General features: G+C 36.3%; 2 protein-coding genes across 2 annotated transcripts; both read left to right on the forward strand.

Annotated features, from left to right (window-relative positions):
* Window positions 1–5,469: 5,469 nt before the first annotated feature.
* On the forward strand, window positions 5,470–6,460 carry LOC137958407 (endochitinase EP3-like). Its single transcript, XM_068805408.1, has 2 exons — window positions 5,470–5,890; window positions 5,993–6,460. The coding sequence occupies exons 1-2, from the start codon at window positions 5,470–5,472 to the stop codon at window positions 6,394–6,396; spliced, it is 825 nt and encodes a 274-aa protein (XP_068661509.1). The 3' UTR covers window positions 6,397–6,460.
* A 6,230-nt stretch (window positions 6,461–12,690) lies between these two features.
* On the forward strand, window positions 12,691–13,684 carry LOC137958400 (endochitinase EP3-like). The gene is made up of 2 exons (XM_068805395.1): window positions 12,691–13,108; window positions 13,207–13,684. Exons 1-2 carry the CDS (start codon window positions 12,691–12,693, stop codon window positions 13,614–13,616), a joined length of 828 nt encoding a protein of 275 aa, XP_068661496.1. The 3' UTR covers window positions 13,617–13,684.
* Window positions 13,685–14,290: the final 606 nt, after the last annotated feature.

The raw sequence follows: 14,290 nt of genomic DNA on the forward strand, positions 1-14,290 counted from the left end.
CAAGGTATACTATCCAAAGAATGGATCTCTACAGGCATCACAGACGTTGGGTTTGCAGCGAAACTAGAAACTGAAGCAACCAATCCGGAACTTCAATTCACAAAGAAAATTCTGGCCCTTTGATGCTAAAAACTACCACGTTTGGTGGCGTAGGCTGGTGAGCTTAGTTTTAAGCATTAATAGCTATGGGTTTTTAGGTCATATTTTAGGTGGATTTTTAGACTGAAAGGTTTCTATCTACAGTTCAGTCCTTGAGATAAATTGAGGCAAGCAACATCAATGCCTGAATCTTCCAATTCATAATTTAGTTGCAAAATAATTTTCTACTTAATGTCTAATATTTGAATGTGGGTTCTCTTACATCTATTTTGTATGAAAAAGAGAATATGTAGTAGTATTGGAACTGAATTGTTTCTAACTTGTATTTCGTATAATGGTCAGTTACCGGTACAACTTTGATTCCAACTACAGGAACATATTCCAACTTTGATTCCAGTTACTGGTACAACTTAATGTCTAATAATTTAGATGTAACGATATGTATTTCTACTATTTTGAGGGTAGTGCAATTTGTTAGTTTTCTTTTCTCCATGTAAAATTTTCCTTCTCTTTCCCTAGAGAAAGTTCGTAACTTACAATAATATAGAATGCAAGATAAGCATCTCTAATAGGAAACTGAGATGACATTTGAACAACAGTCATATTTGACACATTTATAAATAATCTTTGTAGGTTAATTTACATAATATTGTTCCTTGTATCATTGTCGTGTAGAATTTCGAGCACGCTTGGCCACTAAATCACTAGTTGAATGGACACCAAAAAGAAACTTTTGAGGCTCTTTAAGAACCCAATGCAGTAGTGGCACATTCATATGGGGCTTATGAATTAGGACATGAACAAAAGAAACTTATCATGGAGAAGTTTTCATCTACCTTGAGGCAGCAAGCAACCCATCAAAATCTTGGGTAGTTGCAATGAACGTCTTTCTTGATTGTTTGAGTTTTTTATCACTTGTAATGGCCGTCTATTAAATTTGAGATTTGTGCATGCTTAGGAGGAGTTGGTGCACATTGAAAGTGAAAGTGAGAGTGAAAGTGAAAAGGAAAGTAAAAATGAATTACATTTTTTGTATTAGTGTGCTCAGTAGAAAGTGGTGTAAATAACTTTTTTGTGTTAGTGTGTACAATGAAAAATTTAGTGGAAAGTGCAGAATGAGTCTATTAATAAAATACTCTGATAGATTTAACTTTATTAAGATATTTTTATTTAACCTTTTAATTAACAAAACAATATAAATAATATATTTTTTAAATAAATATATTAAATAAAATAAAAATAATAATATACCTAAATAAGCATGCTTACTTTTATTTTGCCTACATACTTGATTGAATTCTTACTATTACATTATCTAAATTATCACTCCTAAATTAGTAATTTAATATATTATTAAAAGTCATGAATATAAAAAATAAATAAAATAGGATATTTTATTAATAAAATAACATAATTTTTTAGTCTAAATTAATAAAATAATTACAATGAAAAATTAAAAAAATTAATTAATTATAAAAATTGAATATTCAAACAAAAATGTTTACTCTTAAATTTAGAGGAATGTAATAACTATTCTTACATTCTTAAATTCTTACTTTTACGATCTTAATTATCATTCTTAAATAAGTAATTTAATTTAGTATTAAAAGTAATGAAAATAATAAATAAATAAGGTATTTTATTAATAAAATAATACAAGTATTTCCATTAAAATCCAACTGAATTAGTTTAGTCTCAGTGTAAAGCTACGAGTGAAATGATAAGTGTAAGTAAATTCATTGGTCTCATGGAGTGAATTCACTGGTTTTTTCACTTAAACGAGTGAAAGTGAATTACCTGTGTGCACACACACTTTTGGAGCCAGTTTTCCTAGTAAAAGTAAATTTTCTTTTTACTTACACAATGAACTAACAAGCCCTTCACTAGTTCATTCACTTCACTTGTACTTTCACTTTAAAGGTGCAACACATTTTCTTTTAGCTATGGCATTCAGAAAATATTAAAATGATTTGAAATCATCACTATCGCTTTGTAAAACTTTATTTTGGTGTTACATTGTAATTCAGCCATTGACATAAAACGAGTAAAAAAAAATCCCATAAAAGAATGTTTAATGATCTGTAAAGACAATTAATGAGAGTTTGGAGGAGGTAGTTCTTATGAAACGCACTTGGAAGCTTTGATTGCTTCCCCATTTTACAATTAACAATGAACTATGCATATGAGTCTTATGGCATGACAAAAATTTATTGGCATTTAAATAAGAATAACGTAGAACAAGAGGAATATGAGCCTAGAGAGTTTTTGGTGGAAGCCTGAGTTTAAGAGGAGGACATTGGGTGGGAGGAGAGAGTGAGGAAGATTGTTTGGACAAAAATGAGTTTGCCCTGCTTTTTGGCCTTTTGATGCTAACTGAAAAAAGATGCATTAACAAAAGAAGTAGTTGTTGGTAGCCCCAGTTCGTGGTTGAAACTAGCTATTGTGTCAAAGAAGTACATAAAATGGGAAATATAATAAAAAATGGAGAGATCACCAATCTCCTATAAAGTTCACGAAACTTTGATTGATGCAGCACAAAATCCTAGGCACAATTTATTTCAAAATCCCTATGAAAGAATCTTGATCTCAGCTTGTAGATGCATCAGGCCTAACCTTTCTAGGAGGAACTACCTTATATGTTCAAACTTCCAATTGTCAATTCTAATGGACCAATAACAAAATACATCAGTAAGCAAATTTATGAACACAAAAAATAACAATTGAACACTTCTTGTTGTGCAGTTCATGTGAGAGAAGATAAACATTAAGCTCTTCTCACCCCTCAACAAACCACTGAATAGCCCCATCTTATGAGGATTATCAAGTTGCTAAATTCTTAAATAATTGAATCGGATAAAGAGTCTAGTCATTCATTTTCTTTACCACAATTTTACAACATCTTTTCTTTCATTTTTTTTTCTCTGGTAGATTTATATGAGCTCCATACTCCACAGCCAAGGGAATTTCCCGAAAACAAAGACATGCCTCTCACATAATCATCAAACATTGGAAACAAATGCTGCACATCACTGGGTAAATAGGGTTCGGAAAAATCAGTCTCGTCCAATCAACAACAAACTATTAAAATTTTGTCACCAAAATAAGTCACTTACATGTATCCACCCAACAAGATTCATGCAGGGAAAGCACTCATAGCATTACTAAATAAAAGTTATCACCATTCTCAAAGAAAAAATGAATCATACAAGAAAAGTTAACAAAAACATACCTTATGCTCTCTTTTTGCTCTCCATGATCATCAAGCAAAACTAATTGATATTCAACCATGCTAAATGGGAATTGGTCCTTCTATTCCTCAATGAAGCCAACAAGTTTAGGATAGAACACAAGTTTCCTCATGCATACCATATAATTGCACTAACATAACTAATTGCAGTGTCATGTACAATTGACCGTGTTCATCAACCCTTACGATACCATATGAAGTGCATTCAATTTATCAGAGTGTACATCTAAAAAGATTAGATACAATGTTTAACCCCCACCCCTTCGGCCTCCCTCTCCTTTCCCTCTTGACCTCCGTCGCAGAGCACGGGAGGCCGAGCCTCTGTCATAGAGCCTCTCGGCCTCCCTCTTTTCTCCCTCTCGGCGTACCGTCGGAGCTTCACCGTTGCCCACTAGCACACCGTTGAGGAAGACGACGCACACTAAGGAAGACTATGTTTAAGCACCCCCCCCCCCCCCCCCCCCCCCCCCTCTGTCGGCCTCCCTCTCGACCTCTATCGTAGAGCACGGGAGGCCGAGCCTCTCGGTCTCCCGGCTACTCTTCTCTCTAGGCCTCCCTCTTTTCTCCCTCTCGGCATACCGTTGGAGAGTCGCCTCCATCGCTGTTGCCCACTGGCCCGCCGCTAAGGAAGATGACGCGTGCTAAGGAAGACTATGTTTACATAATTGGTTTAATTATCCAATTAATTAAACTATTAGTTTTTCATTTTTTTAATATATTATTAATTTATAATATGTAAAATATATATTATGTTATTGATAAATTAATATATTTATTTATTTTTTAATAAAATAGTGAGTTTTAATGTTAAACTATCTCTTATGTTATTACAAAATAATTTATTTATTTATTATATTCACTTGTGTTATTTTTAAATTTTTTATTTATTTTAAATAATTTATTCTTGTCACATGTAATTATTGTTTTAATTTATAATAAACTATAATCATTAAGTAATATAATATAGTTTTTCATCAATTAGGATATTAATATATTCTAATACTACACGTTAAATCACTTATAAGTGTAGTAACCATGTTTATTTTGGTTAATTATTTGTTTAGGTATATATTCTATTTAAGTATATTATAAAAGATTACTCATTCTCTTCTTTATATCATACTTTTCATTTGGGGGTACTAACACTAGAATCTGTTTTCTAGTGCACTTGAACTCGTCTACACTAACACCCAAAGATGAGTTGAAGTTGAATCAATTCATTTAAGTTCAATTTAATTTTTCCCTTCAATTCAAGTTCTTTGTGGACTAACCCCCCATGATGTGATTGAAGATAAGTTATAATTGAAAATAAGGGCGTGATTGAAAATAGGTTATGATTGAAGATAGGGGTGTGTTTGTATTTATGACATTTAGGAAGATACATGAATTATTATTGTAGTTGTGATTGTGTTTGTGGCGATTATGTTTGCATGTATCTATGGAAAATATTACAAACAAACAAAAGATTACATATATGTTTGCCTTCACAAGTATTATGTTCACCATAGGAACATACTATCTATTCCATTGCTATAAACATGTATCACGTTTTTTTGGGATTGGTGGTCCATTGTATTTGCAAAAGGCACTAGAAAAATCACCTGTTAAATTTTGAAAAGTTTACAAGATGAATCAAACTGTATTTCACTAATTGACTGAAGTGTTATATTCCAAACCTGATAATATTCCATTGTTTAAAATTTTTCTTTTGGTTGTTGATGTGTTGTCACGTAAGCAAGCTGATATGTAATCTAGGACTATACACACCGTTAAAGTTTGGTATTTTTAATATTAAGTTTGGAAGTTGATTATTTTTGTTAATATTGTTTAAAAAATGGGTAATTTAGTAAAATTCCCTTCACTATATAAGACTATATTTTAATTTTAACAGCTTGACATTAATAGGAGCTTGACTTTACGAATGAAAACAGGGAAGGGAGACTCTAGACTCTGCTTCAATTTTGATCTTACTGAGTATGTGCACTCTTGACTCGTTCAATTTATTCGGCTGCCGCCCAAGTCAAAGTCTTGGTCTTCCACTGTTCTCGTCTTTCTCTGTTTCAGCTGCTATAAGTAGAGGTGATCTCTTTGTGTACAACTCGCCCATCCTTCCTTTTCTCTTCATGTTACTGTTAGCACCCAGAATGAGAGCCATCTTTCTCGCCGTCGCTTTGGTCGGATTTCTCGGCGGGTTCTTGCCGGAGTCAGTCCTGAGCCAGAACTGTGGCTGCGCTGCGAACCTCTGTTGCAGCAAGTACGGTTACTGTGGAACGGGCGACGCCTACTGTGGTGAAGGATGCCAGCAGGGCCCGTGCACCCGTCCAGGCGGCGGCGGCGTCTCTGTCTCTTCTGTAGTCACTGAAGGGTTCTTCAATGGGATAAAAAATGAAGCATCTGGTAACTGTCCCGGCCGCAGCTTCTACACCCGGGCAGCCTTTCTCAATGCACTCAATTCGTATCTCGACTTCGGTCGTACGGGTTCGGTCGACGTCGCCAAGCGCGAGATTGCCGCGTTCTTCGCTCACGTTTCCCATGAAACTGGAAGTAAGCGTTCCATCTTGTCGCCGCATCTTTAGATAGAAGAGGTATATAGTTGAAAGTAGCTCAAACAAGCAATCTTACTTACTCTTCTTTCTGTATCTACAGGGATGTGCTACATCGAAGAAAATGGAGGCCCCTCCAGGGATTACTGCGACGAGAGCAACAGAGAGTACCCATGCGTACCGGGAAAGGGCTATTACGGCCGTGGGCCGCTTCAGTTGTCGTGGAACTACAACTACGGGCCTGCGGGAAGGAGCAACGGGTTCAACGGACTAAGTGCTCCCGAGACTGTGGCCAGAGACCCCGTTATTTCGTTCAAGACCGCGCTCTGGTTCTGGATGAATAGAGTCCATTCCCGAATAGGCGAGGGTTTCGGAGCTACCATCAGAGCCATCAATGGCGGGGAGTGCGGAGGTGGGAACACGGGCGCTGTGAATAGTCGAGTTCAGTTGTTCACTCGCTACTGTAACCAGTTGGGTGTGAGCACTGGTCCGAACCTGCGGTGCTAGAGGATGTCCCAATCCCACCCATCCTTTTTCATTCCACTGCTTACCTGTAAGCTAAATAAAGCAGATGAAATAAACTGAGCTGCTTCTATGGTAGCTTCAAGAGATTAATCACTCTCGGTCACAGTGGAACTTCTCTCACATAAAATTTTCCACGAAATTGAAGAATCACCAAGGAAAATAGAAAACCTATAGTATAGTGTCGATCAATGATATTGCCGGACCAATCAGCATCAGAGTATGTACGAAGAACAAGTTTAACAGAGCTAACGTCTAGTGGTTCAATCTCAAATAAACAAGACTACCAATCACCAACCAATGTAAAATGTAATTAGAAAGGGGTTCACCATATGTAAACAGAGTTTAACATTGAGTTCAATAGGAGTTTCCGGGATATAATTATCAGAGAGCTCTATCTTTTTATTTTAAATGAAAGGTATCTTTCTCTTATGACACAAATAACCCTAGTGACAAAGAGTGAACTTTCGGGCCCCAAAAAATAGGTCAACAAGTCCAAATTCTTCATTTAGAAAAAGGATGTAACATGAACTTTTTAACTCTTGAATAATAATTGTATCAACAATAGTAATAACAATATCATCAACATCAAACGACATCATGACAATTTATTCTACATAGTCAAAATAACACATATGTGTTGAGAGCGAGTGAAGCATTAGTTGAATCCCTCATTTACATGATGTTGCATAGATTCATATTTTGTCTAGATGTATATTTTTGTAAGTTTCAATTTGTTAACAAGCATATTTTATAATAGTTTTTTAACTACACTGAGTATATGTAATTTCATTAATTTATTTGACGTGTTCTTTATTTATTATTTTTTATTAGTATATTTTTCATTATCTATTAATATAAATTTTTTAAGGGAAAAAATAATTATTTTTTAAAATTAAAATTCTCCTCACTAAATTTCAAATTTCATGGACAAAGAGGTAAGTCTTTTTTTTCACAAATGAAATTTCTACATGTGAAAATAAATATTTGCAAGTAGAACTGCAATCTTTACCTGCAAAAATTAGACTTCATGGGCAAAGACTTTGAATCACTTCCCAAAGATTTTGAATCTCCGCCCTCAATAAATTCATTTAGCAACTAAATATGTTATATTTGACTCAAAATACTTTTTTTTGCAAGTATAACATGTAGCAACGCAAATCCGACAATGAAATCATTGGTGGAAGAAGGCTCAAAATTTCTATAATTGTTCTAATTTTGATGATAACAAACTTAGACATTTAATCATGCTATATGAGGAAAATTTGTAGAAAACAAGGGCAAATAAGTCACTCTAGAGAAGTTGAGTCACTACAGAGGAGTTCAGTCCAACAACATCGAAAGAAGGAAAGAAGCGATGAGCCCATGAAATAGAAGGTTTGAAAAATAAAAAAGGAGTTGACTCCATCATGCAAGCATGAAAAAAATGGTGTCAATCCTTTGAAAGAAAAAGAGTTGACCCCTATACTGAAGAGCATACAACAGGAATTGACTACGTGAGAGCAGTTGAACCCATCTAAGTAAGAAGTAGTAAAAAGGAGTTGACCCCTCAAAACAATGAGTTTTGAGAAGGAAGAAGGGGTCAACCCTAGTTTTCAAAGGAGTAGAAGGAGTCAATCCCTGTAGTGGAGTCGAATACAAACTCAAGGCATTTGTACAAAAAGGAGTCGTAAGAGTCGACCCCTTGCAACAAAAATTCAATTGTTTGGAATACCAAACCAGATCTAAGAGTTGTAGATCCCCAAAACTTGTTAAGTGACATGTTCAACAAAAAAAAAAAAATTATTTTTTCACAATTTTTGGTCCTAGTTTTGTCTATTTTTACAAAATACAAAAATAACATTATCCACTTGTAACAAGTAGTTTTTGAATGTTGATATTCATGCTATATAAACCAAACGCACCCCAAATATTTTGATACCCATGCCTCGATGAATTTCAAAACCCCCAAATGCCTCCATTGAGATTTTTCAAGTTATAGCCCTCTCAAAAGCTAAAAAAGTTATTTTTCAAAAAAAATTAGTCAAAGCTAAGTGTTTCAGTGTTTGGATTTTGAAATTGGTTTTCGGTAAATGGTTTATTGATTATTAAGTATTTGTCATTTGATTTTCATATCAAATTAGGCTCAACATCTTCTTATTGATTGATTAATTAGTAGACTTCCTTATATTACCACCTTTCCAGTGTTTTGAGTGCCTTTTATTTTAAACATAATCCATTAAAGTGGTGAATTGCAAGTAGATTCACCTTAGGATTGGGTATAATCTTGTCTTTTGAGTTTGAATGTAACATTTGCTTATCAAGAGGCGTAATTGTGTTTTGACTAGATAAACTAATAACCCTTGCATTTGCAAACCAATCTAGACTGGATCAAGCTAATTGATAGTTGCTCAAAATCCCTTAAGTCTTAAGTGTTGACCAGGTGCAATAATTGAACCCATAGTGGGTTTTTGCTGTAGATGTTGTTGATTTTTTGGACTCCATAATTACATCTTGGGTAAAGAAGAAAAAGAAGAAGAAGATAGAAGAATAGACAAGTTGGGGAGAAAAGAGGAGCAAGAATAGGGTTATGACTTAGTCTAAACCCTCTCCTGTAAGCTCTATTTATAGATGCTAAAAGTACCAATATTATAATTATACCCTTCACCCTAGTAAGAGTGAAGAAGAGATAAAAAAACATAAACTAATTACATTAATGATACTCCAACTTATTCATATCTTCCAACACTCCCCCTCAAGCTGGGAGGTAATAATAATGATCCCAACTTAAAACAAATAACATAGATGTAGTAGTAATCTCCTCCATCACAGTGTCCCAAGGATAAGTACGAAATCAGGCACAAATAACATAGATGTAGTAGTAATCTCCTCCATCCTAAAAAATCATAGCTCCGAGTCCTAAAAATCAATCACTGCTCCAATACCATGTTGATTTTCAGGACTCCATATATTACATCTTGGGTAAATAAGAGAAGGAAGAAGAAGAGAGACGTCCACGCATTGGGAAGAAAAGAGGAGAAAGAATTGGGTTATGGACTTAGTACAAAATCTTCCCTTTAAGCTCTATTTATAGATGCTAAAAGTGCTAATATTACAATTATAATCTTCACCTTAGTAAGAGTGAAGAAGAGACCAAAAACATAAACTAATTATATCAATGATACTCCAACTTATTCATATATTCCAACATATGTCATTTAGCTAATCTTAGTACATGGATGCTTTAATTCTAGGGCAAGGGCTCCCTAAGAGTGGATTAGCAATATGAAATATTTGATGTGAACAATTGTAAAAAATTGAGGTGAGTGGTTAATTAATTATTTCTTGTTTAAATTGCTCATTGGTATTGCTTTAGTTTTGAAACTGTCGTCCAGATCCCCTCTAGGTTCATCTTTGTGAGACCTTACAAGTAGTATTAGAATAAGTATATTCTTGAAGTTTGGTTAAAACTATAGGTTGAATATCAAAGATAACTCTTCCCCTATATTTGTCACTAGCATATCTGTAATGAAACCATCTTTTTTTATAGAAACAATTATTCTTATTGGAAATATAGAATAAGATATGACTTAATGGAAACAAATATTCTCATTGGCATTTGCCACTTTCTTTTAGAATGATATACTACTCAAGGAAGCTGATAAATCCCCAAGGAGAGTATACTAATGTGGATTAAAAGAAAGTGTCCATAAATCACAAAGCATTCAACTAGTTCTTATGTTCTCTATATTCTATGTAGAACTCAAGACTTATTGGCTCATCTAGTGCCAAAGAACTATGGCCAAACTTCTTAAGTGAAAGAAGCAAGAATGAATATATTTATAAATGTATATGAAAAACTTTAAAATGGAGCCCTAGGAAGCAATTGAGAGGATGAGTGAAAGATTGAATGGAATCTCAAGCAAACTAGCACTATTAGACACTACCTTCACTAACAAACAAAAGGTGAAAGTGAATAAAATCTTTAGGCGTCTACCCAAGCAGTGGATGCTTAAGGTTACAACCATGAAAGAAACTAGACTTATAAACCCAGTGACAATTGATGAGTTAATGGGAGAATCTTCTAACATATTAAATGAGCCTTAAAGAATTTGAGAACAAATGCTTTGTTGGTAAATGCTAGTGATGACTTTAATGTGAATCTGAATCTGATATGGATGATGATGGCATAGCCTTGTTTGGTAGAAAATTCAAAAGGTTTTCTACCCAATAAGAAGATGATAAACGAGCCAAAAGTTCAAAAAAGTGAACAACAAGTGCTTCAAATGTGGAAGCAAATATAACTTTATTGCCAATGGGCCACTCAAGAAGAAAGAAGAGACAAAGCTAAAGAAGAAATAAGCTAAGAAACCCAAAAAGAAGTCATTGAAAGCTAAGATATGACACAAAAAAATTTCTTGTTCAAAAAATGAAAGTGAAGCCTCTGAAGAAGAAACGGTGAACTAAGCTCTTATGGTCTTGGAAAATGAGGTATGGTTTGAAATTGAAAACGATGAATTTGATGTGGATAAGCTAATTGTCAAATGTTAATCCCTAGTAAAAAAACTAGAAGTTGATTAAGCTATTCATTGGTGAAAATATTTAGAAAGATAAATTAAATGCAATTGGCAATGAGAATCTCTCTAAACTAGACACATTAAGTGATGAGCATGAGATATCGATTAAATTGCACAATTGTTGTGTTAAGGGTGTTGAATTTAGGACCCCATGCTTGAATCCTCGAGCAAGATGAGAGAGGGAGAAGAGAAGAAAAGAGTAAAGAGAGAGAGCTCGGGTAGAGATGAGAGAAGAGAAAAGGGATAAGAGAGACTTTAAGCTAGGAGAGATATTCTTCCACGAATTTGAGAAGAGGAGAGCTTGATTGAAGACTTCAACCAAGACTCATATTTATACCATTTCCATTACATATTTAAGGAAACAATTCATGAAGATTTAGGATCCATAATTACATCAATCATGATTAACTAAATTAAATCAATCAAAGGAAGATTAATCAATTACATTAATCAATGAAGATTACCAAATCTTCCACTCTCCATCTCGTGTGATGACTCATCATGCCACCTCGTGTGAGCATGGTGGGGTTGGTCCCATCTTCAAACAAAAGGAAAAGGTGCACATAGATGTAGAACAGTTGCAAGATGTATGTATTAACTATTGAAGAACAAATATGGAATATTAAGGTTTGGGTTTTTGAGTTTTTTCGGGAGGGGGTTTTGGATTCAAGTTTTGGATTCAGATTTTAAAAAACCTAAACTCTGGTCTGAATCCATGCTCACCCCTATTCTCAATACACATGTATCATAAATGGGGTTGAACCCACTACTACTAACCGATAGCACACAAGAGTCGCTTAGTTCCAATTGAGGGTTAAATGGAGTAGGAGATGAGTTCTAATTGAGGGTTTAATGAAAGTAAGAGATGACTGTTCCCCACCAATTACAGAGATAACACGAATGAAGCGAGTCCAGAATGAAAATAGACATGAACTGAATTACCGAAGAAAAGTACCTCCAGGATAAAGTTAGGTAATAAGCATTATGAACAAAAAGGAGGACAATTCCTGGTTTTCGATGTCAATGTCCAAGGACCTTTCCTGTGACTAAAAAAGTTAGTTCCCTGACCTAACATGTTTTCACTTCCAATTTCGTACATCTGTTGCCAAATTCATGCAAGATGAACGAAAACTCTGAAAAGATTGATCATTCAGCAAAGAACAAAAGGTCCCAAATTTTTTTGAAAAATATTTACTTTTCTTTTTGGACAACACAGTGCCGACTCACCCGGGAGATTTGACTGGAAATTAATGAATTCGGCTTCTTGCTACATCAGAGGGAAACACTGTTCATCCAGTTCATCAAGTTGCCTGTGTACCCGCCGTTGGTATTTTCTCTGTTCACGGCTGCTTCTTACTTAGTCAAGGTCAAAGTCTGTACTGTTCATCAAGTTCATCAAGTTGTCTGCGTACCTGCCGTTGGTATTTCCTCTGTTCATGGCTGCTTCTTACTTAGTCAAGGTCAAGTCTGTGATCCTATCGCCTGCGTCCATGGCCCCGGAGTCTAGACCGATCGGACTACGAGGGCTCCACAATGTGCTGGCATCTTCTCCATTTCGTTTCGTACCTGAACTTGCCTTCTGCGAGTCAAGATTCAAGCCTGTGAACCGTTTCTCTCACCGCAATCTCGTTCTGTCTATAAATACCTCAACGCAACGGAATCTCAAATGACAGGAAACTTCAAACTTGGCTTAGTTTCATTTTGCTATTCCCTTGCTCTAACCATGGCCTCCGTGAAGCTCAGTGGCACCTTTTTGGTTATAGTTCTCACCGGAATTCTAATAGGATTCCTATCGGACTCCGTGTTGGGACAGAATTGCGGGTGTGCGCCGGACTTATGCTGCAGCGAGCACGGGTATTGTGGGAAGGGCACGGCGTACTGCGGGCTAGGATGTAGAGAAGGCCCATGCGATGCGCCATCCGGTGGCAATGGGGTGTCAGTCCCTGACCTTGTTACTCAGGCGTTCTTCGACGGAATTAAAAACGAAGCCACCGGTGACTGTCCTGCTCGGGGCTTCTACACCCGGGCCGCGTTTCTAGAGGCCCTCAAGTCTTACACCGGCTTCGGAACTGCGGGGTCGGCCGACGACTCCAAGCGCGAGATTGCCGCTTTCTTCGCTCACGTCTCACACGAGAGTGGACGTTGGTTTCTTCTCTACCATACATTTCTTTCCATGATGTCGTCTGTCCTTGAAAAGAAGACAGCTTTACAATTAATTTGTTCTCGTCTTGTTGCGTAGGATTGTGCTTCGTTGAAGAGAATCTTGATCCAAACAACCCTTACTGCGACCGGGAAAGAGCAGCTGAGTACCCGTGTAACCCCAACAAGAGATACTACGGACGTGGGCCTCTGCAACTGACATGGAACTATAACTACGGGGCTGCCGGAAGGAGCATTGGATTCGACGGCCTAGGAAATCCGGAGATTGTGGCATCTGATCCGGTCGTGTCATTCAAATCGGCCCTCTGGTTCTGGATGAACAATGTCCACGCCGCCATAACGTCCGGCCGGGGTTTCGGAGCAACGATCAGAGCCATCAACAGTATCGAATGCGGCGGCTCCTCCGGTCAAGCTGCTAGCCGCATTCAGTTGTTCCAGAAGTACTGTGGCCAACTGGGAGTCAGTCCAGGTGGTAACCTCAACTGTTAGAGCTAGAGCAATTACTTGTATAATAACATTCCAGGGGATTCCACCGTATATGGTACCTCTTTCTTCTTTCTGCCACTGTATGAGATTATAGTGAATCAAAGAGAAGAAATAAAGGGACGTAGTTTCCCAAATTCCACTTTTCACTATCGTCTCCATCCCAAACTCAAATCCAAGTCCAATGGCACCAAATTAATAGAAATAGGGTGCATTCAGAGGTAGGAGAAGTGAATAAAGAGGAGTTGCCATTGCTTTGGCGAGACTCAAATTTGAGTAAAAACATAGAACCGATTTGGGGCCTATCTTTAGAGCATGTGCTCCTAGTAGGGGGATGATGGAGTAAGAGTATGTAGAACAATTTCAATATGAGGGCTGGGGATGTCCTAGAATGGAGGGTTGTGGACTAGGGTTAGTAAGTTCAATAAGTGATGGGGGGAAGATAATGGAGTGATAGGGAAATAATGATTTTTTTAGGGATAGTAACAATGATAATCTTTGTAGATATCATTGTAGACTCAAAAAATCCTATGAAAGGGCTAGATTCAAGTATATTTGTACTAAGGTAGGAGTAAGAGAGACAAGCACAAATACGAAGCTCGGTAGTTTACTCAAATGTTATGAAAAAGTTTAGTAAATTGGGTAGATGGAAGTTTGTGCATGATATGAATGCTCTTAGG

Source organism: Aristolochia californica, unplaced genomic scaffold, assembly GCF_029961685.1.
Source record: "Aristolochia californica isolate CCGP_79_NKW_82.1479 unplaced genomic scaffold, dmAriCali1.0.hap1 SCAF_1, whole genome shotgun sequence".
Lineage (NCBI taxonomy): Eukaryota > Viridiplantae > Streptophyta > Magnoliopsida > Piperales > Aristolochiaceae > Aristolochia > Aristolochia californica.

Coding starts and splice junctions, on each gene's coding strand:
- LOC137958407 (XM_068805408.1), top strand. CDS start 5,470: ATGTTACTGTTAGCACCCAGAATGAGAGCCATCTTTCTCGCCGTCGCT. Junction 5,891..5,992: donor CGTTTCCCATGAAACTGGAA/GTAAGCGTTCCA, acceptor CTGTATCTACAG/GGATGTGCTACATCGAAGAA.
- LOC137958400 (XM_068805395.1), top strand. CDS start 12,691: ATGGCCTCCGTGAAGCTCAGTGGCACCTTTTTGGTTATAGTTCTCACC. Junction 13,109..13,206: donor CGTCTCACACGAGAGTGGAC/GTTGGTTTCTTC, acceptor CTTGTTGCGTAG/GATTGTGCTTCGTTGAAGAG.